Source organism: Apostichopus japonicus, chromosome 9 (genome assembly GCF_037975245.1).
Source record: "Apostichopus japonicus isolate 1M-3 chromosome 9, ASM3797524v1, whole genome shotgun sequence".
Taxonomy (NCBI): Eukaryota; Metazoa; Echinodermata; class Holothuroidea; order Aspidochirotida; family Stichopodidae; genus Apostichopus; species Apostichopus japonicus.
Genome location: NC_092569.1, coordinates 17,358,808 through 17,372,278, shown reverse-complemented (window position 1 = coordinate 17,372,278; position 13,471 = coordinate 17,358,808). Strand labels below are relative to the sequence as shown.

The following is a 13,471-nucleotide window of genomic DNA, read 5'->3' as shown; positions in this document are numbered from 1 at the left end:
CCCATAGTCAAGCCCCCCCCCAAAAAAAACGGCACGTATACACAAATAATCTCTAACTTTCATATTGTTGGATACGTTCATATACGCAGCAGATTCCTGTCATAAGAAAACAGTTTTTACATAAACTATAACATTCTCGTTATGCTTCAAGAACATTTAACAACCCATTTATCCAGATACCATAACGATTTTTAGTCTAGACTTCAATTTCCACTTACATAAATTACCACTGTTATTGTTCGGAAGTGTTTATTTGATTACGCTAGAAATTCTTTCCGCCTATTAACTTCCCAAACAATAATCTGTACAAGATAAGAAACATAATAGAAAATCACGATTGAAAAGAGACAAATTTATGTGTGTCATAGATGCAACTTTATTTTGGAAATGATATCTAGTTTCTAGGTTGCTAAGTTAAGATATCTTACAATGTAAATATGCAAGAATGGATACGTTAGCAAATAAAGGTGTATATTTGTTTTGTCAATGATACGACAATTGCTAGGTTGTTAAGTAGCCAAACGATAGTACATGTGACCATTCAGGTATGCACATTTTGGCATCTGTCTTTATCTTTTGTGTTGTCGAAGCTACGGATTTTCGCTTTTGTTATATCGATGTGATCATGTAATAACCGGCCTAAACACGACAGGGTAATATAGGGTTGGTTTCAGTTGCACATAATTTAGCAACATTCAAGCATACATAATGCATGCCGCGTAACCGTTACATAATTGGTAGTGTTCAAGAAAAATCATAGCGCGGGATGTGGGGATGTCTTGTATGTGACAGGCAGAAAGCTAGCGTTCGTGATGTTTGAAAATAAGAAATATTTCGTCACCATGTTAAGAGTTCGAGATATAAGGTTTCAAGATACGATTTTGGCTCTAATCTAGCTGGGCAAGGATTTATTTGTAGTGGGGGTATTAGATTTTTTGACGTCCAGGGGAGGGTCTAATGGGACGTATGTCATCTTCCTTTGAGAACTCTTGTAAAATGGAGGGTGCTTCGATGTAACCAGGTGCTATATTCTGCAATTTTTGAAGAAATGTTGAAAGATTTTCGACTGCATATATTTACTATTACAGGAATACTTCAGGAATCGTTTTTAATTTTCTCTCTGCCAGCGGAGAGGCGTTTGTTGGGCCTCCTGATTCCTTCTGGTGATTGAAACCGCCAAAAAGTGTATCGGTTCAAATTTTATTGGGGAGGGGGGGTGAAGGGTCACCAAATTTGGCTGACATCGGTTAGGGGAGGGATCTAAGGAAACAAATGTTTAGTTTGGTAAATGGAAAATGATATCTTTTCCATCATTTATAATACATTTTGTGGTAGAACTCCAAATCTTCTCAATGTTTGAGACTATATCGATTACTCTTTCACGCTTCGTCCTCTAAAAATATGGAGTGCATTCTGCCCCTGCCCCCTCTCTCTGGTAAACCACTGGTGTACGAAGTTCCTAGTATAAATTTTGTGTGTGTCACTAGGCCAAAAACTAACTAAGAGAGGAAAAGGGAATGGAGAGGGGAGAGGACGTGCTACCTTACATAAAATACACACATCTACTTAGCTGTAAATGGTGTACTCTCGCACAATGTGAAAATATTTCCGCAACGTGACGTAACATGTATCAGCTTTCTTGACCGACTGGAAGTTTCCATTGTGGATGGGTGCCTTTGAATCCTTATCTGTTTAAAACTGACAGTCAGTATCTAACGACGAAGAAGAACATTGAAACTGGCTGCGAGACATAACCATTTTACATCTTTGTGAAAACTTTAAGGTCATCCGTTGTTTTCAGGAAAATTGAGGATATTTCTAAGCTCTGGAGATACATTTCATTTGAGTTGTCATTCATATTATACCAAGACATTCATAAATATGGAGCCTTCCGTGGCTGTTCGAGCAATATTTGCATTCTTGTGCACAATAACTATCGCCTTTACGTCCTCGGAAGAAACGGTGAGTTAAACAGTTAAAAGTTTTCGTTCTTGTTTCTTATAAATCGTTGCGTTCATGAATCTTTCTTGATTGTTAGATGGTAAAATTTCAACAACAAAAAAGTCAAAAATATTTAATAACCTATTTGACAATTTATAATATAACATTCTTGAAATATGGCGACTTATAAAAAAAGGAAATTTATTTTGCTAATACTTATGTTCCTTCAATTAATTCCTTCTTTCCAAAATAATAATCTATCTTCAGCAGCGTACAGGAAAGTGTGGTTTTGTTGTCGAATGTGCACTAAAAGCTACAAAAATGTATAAATTCATTTTTTAGTTAAAACTCAAATTTTATATTGCCTTAAGGAGCGGTCTCTTATATTTTGAATGAATAAAGCACATTCCCGCTCATTTAAACCTAAGTGTATATGCTTACCCATTTGTCGCTAGTTTATGTAATAAAACACTAAAGTTCATACACAAGAACTGTTTGTTTTACTAAATTGTTTAGTACATGACTGTTAATATTTTCAGAATAAAACAAAATATTCGTAGAAGATATTTTAAGACAGTTGAACATTTAAACCCATTAAGACTACCCTAATCATTTTTAGAAACATTAACATGTATCTCACTCAATTTCATAGACTATCATCAAGTCTTTATATTTTCCCACTTGATACGGATAATTGCCTCTGATCAAATCGATTTATCTATAGTAGTACGCAAAGTATTGTAAGACTAAGTAATATTAATAACTTACACTTTACATTTGAATAATTCAATGATTTCATCTTTATCTTGAAATTTCTTAAATTCAAGCGAAAAATATATAATAATATTAATAAGAATAAAAGTAATTGTAATCCGCTTTCTGATTCATAAATCACTGCACTTCCTATCTTAATAAAGCCTTTACCCTTACGCGTTTCAACTAGTCTAATTTAAATATGTTAACAGTTTATTGTATAAATGAGAAAAAGTGGTAAGCCTTCTGTTAATATTTCAGAATAAAACAAAAACATGCGTGAAAGTTATTTTAAGACAGTTGAACAGTTAAATTCATTAAACTACCCTAATCATTTTATAAACTTTGAACGTAGATCTCACAGAATTTCATTGACTATTATATATAATATATATATATATATACATATATATATATATATATATATATATATATATATATATATAATATATATATATATATATATATCGATTTCACTACATTAGTACACAAATTATTGTACGCCTACAGTATAGGTTATCTTACTCGAAATAAAAAAAAATCGTTGACTAAATGATTAGATCTTTAGATTGAAATTTCTTTAATTTTAGCCAAAAATGTTATTATCATAATTGTAGTCCGCTCTCTGTTACATTTAATCACTCCACTTCTTGTCCAAGTAAAGCCTGTATGTACCCTTATACGTTTCCACTAGTCTACGTTAATTACTTAAAAATCTATCGTATAATTGAGAAAGTATGGTAAACAATTCTAGATCATTTTATTAGTTTTTTTCTTTGTCTTAAAGTTTTAAGAAAATAATTCTTGAGTTTTGAAAACAGAGTAAATTATGGACAATATATATATTCATATCATAATCAAAATATCAACAAAGTTATTGGAATATTATAGACGGAACTGTTAAATGACAACGTTTGTTTGTTATTGGACAAACAAAGACTTTCATATAGTAACTTAGAAAATATCTATGCTGAAAGCTTGGACAAATAAAATATTCTGACAATGTTTGAACTAAATAAAATTTGTCCTCTTTGTCCTTGTTTGTCAATCAACGTCATTTAACAAGATTGAGTATATTTTTTTGTCTTGATTATCTAATTTTAATGTAGAGAGAACACATGTTCTAGAAGCTTCTATAATTTTCTTTTATATTTCCCATTTAGTTTCATTTGATTTCTTCTAAGTAGGCATTTGTCAATCTATTAAAGTCACGTAAACACTAATACTTGCATAGTAAACTTTAATGGTTACACATCACTTGCAAGTATATACTTTAATCTACTTCTCTACACTGGTACTATACTATAAACCTAGTTCTCGTCGCCTTCGAATAATATCGGTTACAACATGCACTCTTATTTCGTTAACTGTTTATTTAATGTAACGTCGGGTTGTAGCACGTATAATACGGTATCGTATATTGTCCGGTACGTTCACACGTAAAATTTATGAACGCGTTAGCTTCTTCACAATAGAAAGAATATATATATATATATATATATATATATATATATATATATATATATATATATATATATATATATATATATATATATATTAGTTATCATTTACAGCTGCCAATTTCTCTTTCAAGCATTACCCATGCAAGTGTTGCATTTCATACCTTTTCGCATACACATGGCAATCAATAGTGTACTTTCACGGTTTAAGAAAGGTCTTACTTAATAAATACAATATACGGTGTATATAACTTTTAATATCCTTCAATATATTCAATTCCAATTCAAAGTTTTTGTTGTGTTTGTTGAAAATCTAATATCGACCTTAATGATATGCTGGAATGAAATTCATTTCATAAACTTAATTTTCACAAACATATATCTTTCACATTTTCTTTAATCTAAGAAAGCAAAATCCGAAATTAGTAACTTGTTTCTTCAATCTTCATTTATTTCTCATCACATACACAGCGCTTCGAAAAACTTATATTGTCACATAGTCATCTGTGTTCCTTGAATGGATATCCAATCTCCGTTTAAATAATACTACACAAATCAATATAGCATTTAAAATAAGTTTGTGTTTGAATGGATTTAAATTATTTATTGAGTTTGAGTTTAACTTCCAGACATGTTTACCCTCCCCCCCAAATAAGACATATGAATATATTTATTGTGCAACCATTTAGATTATTAACTATTTTGAAATAGTTGTTTTCCGAAAATTTATTGCATTTGTAATTTTTCTTTTAATAATTAGTTGGTAACTGAGATTGAGTAAAATCAATAGTTCTTTACAAGCACTTACTATCAATAAACAGAAAATATTTATTTTTTTGTTGATTATTCTTCTTCTCATCAATAGAGTATTCATCGGAGAAGTTTACCTTCAACTACAGATGGCACTCAAAGTATGATATATCAATTTTTTACCTTAACTATATATATCAAATTTGATGTTAAGGTGTTCATGTTACTTGTTAAGATATTTCACTTCTTAACCTCAATTACTTTGCTTTGTCGTTTCATTCAGATATATAAACACGTAATTAACAAATATACATATGCTCCGTTGTTTCCAAATAAAATTTAGGTGACTGTTTCATTGAGAGCATTTGATATGTTATTTTCGACAACTTGCTACAATACAAAAATTACAACCGATAATACTGATAACGAGACAATACACTTACATTTGACAAATGATTTAGAATATAGAAAACGTTAGATAACCCTGTACCCCACGAGGTGCTTTTCACACACATTGTAAGACATGGATACGAGGATAAGTGTTTCATTATTTCGTTGTGTCATTCCAACCAAGACATATCTTATCTTCATATAAACGAATGCAAGATAATCTAACACAGAACATGATATATGGTGATGTTCATGTTACTTTTCACACAATTGTCTATTATTCAATCTTTCCTGCTGGGGGTAAAGTTGTCTCGTAAAATCACAGATAATTGTCAATTTTCATGACAGGATTTTCTTTAACGGTCCAGTAACTGTTGACAGTGACACGTTTTGTTACAAGTTGAACATAATACATATTTCATAATATTTATTACAGTGGCTCATTACTTCTTTTATCAACGATCTGAATATCCAAAGGACTGCCAAGACGTTCAAAGTCAGTGTTCTACGTCCAACTCTAGCGGAGTATACATTATCAAGCCAGATGGATTTGAAGAACCATTTGAAGTGTTCTGCAACAACGACGTTGGTGGAGGAGGCTGGACGGTATGTGAACAAGGAAATGTTTTTTGTTTTTTTTAACCATATTTCAAACGTGATAAAGCCATTTAGCTAGCATGTAGGTATTGTGACTTGAAACATCTGTAAGCGTACTAAATAAGTTAATGTTAATATATATATATATATATATATATATATATATATATATATATAGATATATATATATATATATATATATAAATATATATATATATATATACATATATATATAGATAGATATATATATCTATATAAATAAATATATATACATGTATATATATATATATATATATATATATATATATATATATATATATATATATATATATACTGATATAGTTACATCAGTGGGTACAATAAATTATACCTTTCCCAATATGTGTGTACAATACTGATGGTGTATTTAAGAGGTGATAATATTTTCTATATTATTCTCTTCATGTTACAGGTCATACAACGCCGAGATAGCGGTGCAGTGAATTTCGATAGGAGTTGGTCACAGTATAAAGATGGATTTGGTTTTCTCTCAACTGAGTTTTGGCTCGGCAATGAAAAGTTATCATATTTGACGAATCAAGCACATTACGAACTACGTGTGGATATAAAGTTATCTAATGGGGCATCTTTTTATACAACATACAGAGGTTTTCGTATCACTGATGAATGGGGGCAATATCAGGTTACACATATTGGCGAGTTCGAGTGTAATGCAAGTAAGTGAAAAAACGAAACGTTAATTAATAATACAACAAGAATTTGCTCCTAAATCAAATCTACAACTGCATTGTTTTCAACAGTGTGCATAGTCTTTTAAATCTTTTAATCTTGTAAATATATATATATATATATATATATATATATACATATATATATATATATATATATATATATATATAAATGAAAAACGTAATGAGTTGGAAAATCAAGAACAGTGAAAAAACTTTCAGCCTCCACCGGGATTCGAACCACGGGCCTTCCGCTCTTTACGCGGACACCCTAACCACTAGGCTATGGACGCTGATATGGACGCTGAAATTCCATTTCATTAGTACAACTGAAGAAGAGCCGTGTAAACGCTCGGAATATTTTGTTACCTATTTAACGTTCTAAGTAATTAAGTTGGAAATGAAAGTATCATTTTTTCCCATTTTTTTCTTGTGGATATATATATATATATATATATATATATATATATATATACATATATATATATATATACATATATGTATATATGTATGTATATATATATATATATTTGTATATGATATGATATTATATTCACATATTATATATATATGTTCTTGTTAAAACCTCATATTTTGTTCTTGATCTTACCAACTAGCGGGTACACCGTTTACTCAATGTCCTACGAACATGATCTACGGAACCTGCAGTTGCAAAGCAACATGTGAAGATCCCAACGGACAATCTGGTTGTAACAGAGACTGTTTGGGTACTGAGGGTTGCACCTGTCCAGCTGGTTTCTTAATGCAAGGGAGCGACTGTATCCGTTCGAGTGGATGCGGGTGTTTCGTGGCAGAGGCCAACTTGGTTATACCAGTGAGTATATGTATGAATCATTTAACAATCACATGACTATGCAAACGAAACAGATACGAAACTTAGGCTAATAAAGAAAATTCATCTTTATATTTTTATCTATTTATTATAGGATGGAGAAACATACGTTAACGATGACTGCACACGAAAGTGTTCTTGTAACAATAACGGATTGATCTGTGAAGACTACAGATGTAGTACAAATGCTGTGTGTGATGTCAGGAATGAAATACGACAGTGTTATTGTAATGAGGGATATGCAGGTGACGGTGAAGATTGTCGATCCTTGTCCCCTAGAGACTGCCAGGATGTTTATGACGCTGGGAATACACAAGATGGCGTTTATTCAATCATGCCAACTGGATGGCCAGGGTCTCCATTCAATGTTCACTGCAGAATGCACGGCGACGAAGGATGGACCGTGAGTCACTTCAACGCTTCTAATTGATGAATAAATGCTCTCGATAAAGTCGCACTAATTATATGCATTAAACAATTTAACTGCACTAGACCAATATCCGAAACATATCATAACTGATTGTACCAAATATGAAAATTTATGTGTAAAACTACCTCGAACATATGAATATGTTTCAGTTCTGTTCAATCGATTGTAATCCAGAACGTTACAAAATGTAAAGGGCAATTCCCAAAATTAAAATTGGATTGGATTTGGATTTTCTTCTATTGATATCAGAGTCTCTTTCTATCGTTTCCATGGTAGGTTTTTCAACGTCGCACTGATGACGGTACTAGTTTCTATCAAAACTGGGCTGCATACAAAGACGGCTTCGGTAACAGCAGAAACTTCTGGCTTGGGAATGAGAAACTCTATTACCTGACCAATCAGGACGAATACAAACTACGACTTGATATTACTACTTCAGATGGGACGAGTTTATATTCTGAGTTTACAAAATTTCAAATAGAGTCCGAGGACACCAACTACAAAATGAACAAACTGGGAAGCAGGACCAGTCCCAGTGGAAATGCAGGTTTGTTGTTAATATTTTTCATGTCTGCAATACATATTCATTCTCAGACTGATGCATCAAACGTCAATTTTGAGTAAGGAATTGACTTTAAAATTGTGACAAATGGCATGTTAATTTTAAATATAAACAACCTTATTTTTTTTTTGACATGCTGTAACACATGATTTTGCTTGTATAAAACCTCCCTCCCCTTTCCGGCTCCGACATACGTTCTCACACTGGTTAGGTAAATAGGACGAGATCTAGGTTCGAGTCCATTTTAGTAGTGCGAACAATAGAAGCTACTGTTACTTTATTTAGCCCAAACACCAATTATGGAACAAGAAAGAAATAATGCAATAAACCAACACGTGACGGAATATAAATGACATTCCTCTTTACTGGCAGCATAAATTAATATCAAGGAACGTGTTATTTTGTCTTGTGTCTATCTGTGTATTTCATTAATAAACTTATAAACACAAAAGGTCGCATCAGTATCATTTGATAACTAACTTTTTATTCTCATCAAGACATTAATGTCATTAAGTCTTGTATACCCATTATATAAGTATCTATTTAGTAGGAGACATAACAAGGTCAACATAACGATTATGAGTTTTGTTATCACAGTTAAAAACAAACATTCATACATTTAACAAACGCACACAAGTTCCTTGCCAAATATGTGACGTCGATGAGTTCCCGGCAATGTTTGAAGACATATGACTTATCCGATACGATTGCTAATATTTTATAGCTGCATTGCTCAATACAACAGTATTATGACTACCAAAGAAAACATGATGTGTACTCACGTGTAAAATGTAGCGTGAAGCTGCAACTTCTCAGAGCTACAAGAAACCAATAAACACACCATTCTAATATAAGCCTGAGTTCAACCTCCACGAGGAAATGATTCATACAATATAAATATTTATGTAAAGCAAAAAATCACTCCTGGGAAATGATTGGCTAAAATACATATTTCAATAAGCTTCAGTTAGAATACAGGAAACTAAATGTTAATATTCCAGTTCTTAAAATGTGTTAGAACTAAAATAAAGATATGAAAAAGACATTGTTTCTTAATATCTTTCAATAAGACCACTGAGATCCCCCCCCCCCCCCCCTCCTATTGTGAAACTTTAATACGTTTTCTGATTCATAGAAAGGTGTGGAAAATAAGCGCAATGCTTACCTTAATTTTTGTTGTGCACAACTTAACCACTGAATGGATCTGTTCTTACTTCGCAGGTTATTATCTCTCTAGTAACAGAGGTAGGCCGTTCAGCACATACGACCGAGACAATGACGCATGCGATACCTTCAACTGCGCAGAGAAGCACAGAAGCGGCTGGTGGCACTATAATTATTATTATTGCTCTTACTGTCATAGGTATAGCTATTGCTATTATTTCCAATACAGCGGCAGCTGCAAGTCATATTGTACTTATGAAAACCTCAACGGCGTCTACAATGGAGGCAACGGGGAAATGATCTACTCTTATTATTATAATTACTGCAACGTCCAATATGTTGAGATGAAAATTAGACCAACCTCTTGAGTTGATGAACAAGATGACTGTAAAACTAAGCATTTTACAATTCATTTTCGTTATAATGCAGAAGTTAAATAAATATGACCAAACGGAGCGTTGTTGGGATAGAATTTATGAATATCAACATAAGAAAACATTAAACCTTTAAATTGGACCATTCACTAAAAAAGTTCCTTGTTCGAAAGTGAATGACAACTTGAAAAATCGGAGCAAAAACCCATATGACATTTTCTACTGGTGAGTCGTTCATCACTGCAAATAATTAAGAGACATCATCAATACTTAAATTACAATAAATGAAGTAATATTACAAAAGAAGGGTTCGAGTTTTTATTTAATTTGTACAATTCTGTAAAAAGAGAAACGGAGACACCAGTCGTACACAAAATACACACCGAAATTCATAAATAGTTTTTAGCATGATATTGCGTGTAGACCTGACTATTGATATAAGCTGTATTATAAAGATTTACAAAGAACTTTTTCGTATATTTGATACACCAAACCCCCGCCCCCACCCAACCTATACAGGACTAATTGAATAATGTTGTGTGTTAAAAATGCAAACATAATCCACAACGTCTAAAACCGAATTAGAGCGAAAGTGTCTGAACTTACATGTTTGTTATGAGGCGCGTTTCCAGTGGGGGGGGGGTTGGGCGCTCGCCCCCCGGGTTAAAAAAGAGGAGAGAAACAAAACGTGAGGAGAAGAAGGGAAAAAAGAGAGAAAGAAAAAAAGAGGAGGATCAGAGGAAGTAATGTGAAAAAAAAGGAGAAAAGGAGGGAGTAGAAGAAAAACGCCAAGACACCGGGAAGAGAAAGAGGAACAGTGACATAATAACAGTGCTGATCCCTTACTTTACACAGGGTAGCCAGTGACGGATCGAAAATTTCGGAAGGGCGTGCGCTTCACCCTACCCTTACACCGACAACTCCATTTTTGAAGTTTCCATTTTTCCTATCTCACTAATGTCTATATTTAGACTATATATGGTCTATAAAAACGCGTGTGTATGAACGCCTTAAACTATTGTTCATTGTGCTATCAAACCAACAGGATGTGGCTGGTCTCAAACTCGACCGAGTCGTCGGGAACATGACGCATTTCGGTATTAGACCAGGATCTATATGCGAACTGCACTAGACCTATGTCCTTCGATGCAACACTGCCATCCAGATATCAAATGTTATAAACTTCGACCTGAATGCTAATTGTTACTCCAAACCTAGTACCGTAACTCGTACAATGAATCTAAAAATAAATTCCGCATGCAATTGGAGAATTGAGCACATCTCCTGTGAATATCATGTAGTGGATCCAAGGGTGTATCATGGGCGGAGGGGGGGGGGTGTGGACGGACGCACCCATCTCTTCTCGTGATTGTTCCCATCTGCATGAAAACGCGCGTCCCGCAACCTTACGCCCCACCCTTCTAATAGCTTCCTGATGCGTTACGAAACTTAATTAATGACCTTCGCCCGTAGTACCATGAACATGACAAAATCCAGCAATCCACCACTTCGTCGATATCAAGTGATCAGGTTGTGTATTAGTGATGTCTAGAGGTCGTGCACTGACCTACATGCAGTGTGACCACTCCCGATTTTGCAATGTCCCAAATACAGACCCCGAAAAATCCCAAGAAATCCTAAGGATACTGTACTGTATGGATATCTAGCAATATCTAGTGATATCTATACGGATGAAAATCCCAAGATCTTTCCTATTTCCATAGAAAAATAGTTGTGGGAAACTTAAAAATACACGTGAAGCGCTGAACATCGGCTGTATCGCCTGTTAGTAGCTATAGCACAATAGCAGCCAAGAAGAGATCTGTAAGTTATTTACTTCACTGCTGTATTAGGCTTACTAAAATTTTATTTGATGCATGCAGTTTTCAAAGAGACCAATGACTGTGAAAGCAACATTATAGCATTATTGATACACGTATTATTCATGAGGTTGCTTCCGTGGGAATTTGCCTATGCAATCGGATAGGCCCACAATGTAGCCCTAGCATAAGGTAGGCCCACATTCGTATCAGTTATAAGCGCCTAGCTTGCATTGATATAAAGTTACTATAAATAATCCTTTGTCCGTCAGTTTTTAACATAGGCTAGACTACTTAGAGTTACGTTAGGCTATTTAAAGCCCATCGCCGCACATAGCCTATGCTATACAGATTCAACTACAAACTAAGCCTAAGCTAGCCATCTGCCCCCAAAAACGATGTGTGTCAAGGGCAGGGTCCTAATGAAAAACAAATATTTCAGCTACTGTAATTAGCTAGAAATAACAGTGATTAACCTAACTTGATTTTTAGACTACAAAAGTGCCAAGTTTATGACAAGTTTCCTGAAATATAGGTTAGGCAGTGTTTTTGGAATTTAGTGATCGCCGTCCTGGGAGCGGGGTCTAAGGGGAGGGGGTGACCCCTCCCTATTGAGAGATTTGTTAAATAAGGATGTGTGCTTAGATGTAAAATGGTGCAATATGTTGATATTTTTTATAAAATTTATTTTCATTATTTAATCTGTTCGTACTTCGCCTTTTTAGCAGGGGGTCCACCCGCCTTCACACGCCCTTTTAATGTTGCTTACTTTGTGAATTTTTATTCATTTCATTGATTTCAGTATTTCGTCCAAATTTCTAAGGGAATATATATAGCATGGATTTCCCGCTTTTCCCCGTCATTTTGGGTAATTTTTGTAGGGTGGGGGGTGGGGGAGGTAAGATAATCTCCGTATCTCCCTAATCCTTCCTCTTACCATGGAGCTATAAACAGATTTATAGCTCCATGCTCCTACAAAGACAAAATGTATTTTATTGAATTTTTATTGAAATTCTAAACGATAAAAAGCGGCAACACAATTGTAAGTGGCTTCCCCAAAAATCGTCAAGGTCCTTGACTCATCAAATAGCAATATCCCATTGACTTGTACAGCTACGGTAATATGTTTTGTCTACGTAATATGCTATATTTGGCTCATTTCGATGGACTGGTTGTGCTAAAAATTCTACAAAAGTTAATTGGCACCAGCATTTGACAAAATGATCGGCTACAGCATTCTGCAAGTGACAATATACTGCATCATCTTAAGTTCCCTAAACTCGGTTACTGTTTTGAAACACATCGACCGCAGTGACATTTCGAGGACGCATTGCGATGTGAGTCGGTATGACAGCTTGTTATACCAGGTACGCTAAGTTGTTACGATGACACCAATGCTGAAAGCCATTACGGTGTGGTGAAGATACCTGTCAGATCACTGCCGCCTAAACCGCCTTCTCCCCCTCTCTTCTAATTTGGCATTGGTGAACTTGAGAAAGAATAAACTATGCACAATGAAGTACAACACTACCTGCCTGCCTCCTGTTTCGGCTCCTCTGCTTATCAGCTTTCAAACCTACATGCATCCTATCATGTCTGCATCGATTGAATTGGATGCAGTAGTTTTATGCCAAATTCGATCGAAAGAC

At 34.2% G+C, this 13,471-nt stretch overlaps 1 protein-coding gene and 1 non-coding gene across 2 annotated transcripts; one reads left to right on the top strand and one right to left on the bottom strand.

Annotated features, from left to right (window-relative positions):
* Positions 1-1,809: 1,809 nt before the first annotated feature.
* Positions 1,810-10,275, top strand: LOC139973662 (uncharacterized). The gene is made up of 8 exons (XM_071980484.1): positions 1,810-1,962; positions 5,020-5,065; positions 5,731-5,900; positions 6,343-6,607; positions 7,237-7,454; positions 7,567-7,875; positions 8,179-8,449; positions 9,686-10,275. Exons 1-8 carry the CDS (start codon positions 1,882-1,884, stop codon positions 9,994-9,996), a joined length of 1,671 nt encoding a protein of 556 aa, XP_071836585.1. The 5' UTR covers positions 1,810-1,881; the 3' UTR covers positions 9,997-10,275.
* On the bottom strand, positions 6,840-6,912 carry Trnaf-aaa (transfer RNA phenylalanine (anticodon AAA)). Its single transcript has one exon. It is a non-coding gene; the product is annotated as a tRNA-Phe (tRNA).
* Positions 10,276-13,471: the final 3,196 nt, after the last annotated feature.

Excerpts from the sequence above, each read along its gene's own strand:
- LOC139973662 (XM_071980484.1), top strand. The coding sequence starts at position 1,882 with ATGGAGCCTTCCGTGGCTGTTCGAGCAATATTTGCATTCTTGTGCACA. Across the intron at positions 1,963-5,019 it reads TTACGTCCTCGGAAGAAACG|AGTATTCATCGGAGAAGTTT; the intron begins GTGAGTTAAACA and ends TCTCATCAATAG. Across the intron at positions 8,450-9,685 it reads CAGTCCCAGTGGAAATGCAG|GTTATTATCTCTCTAGTAAC; the intron begins GTTTGTTGTTAA and ends CTTACTTCGCAG.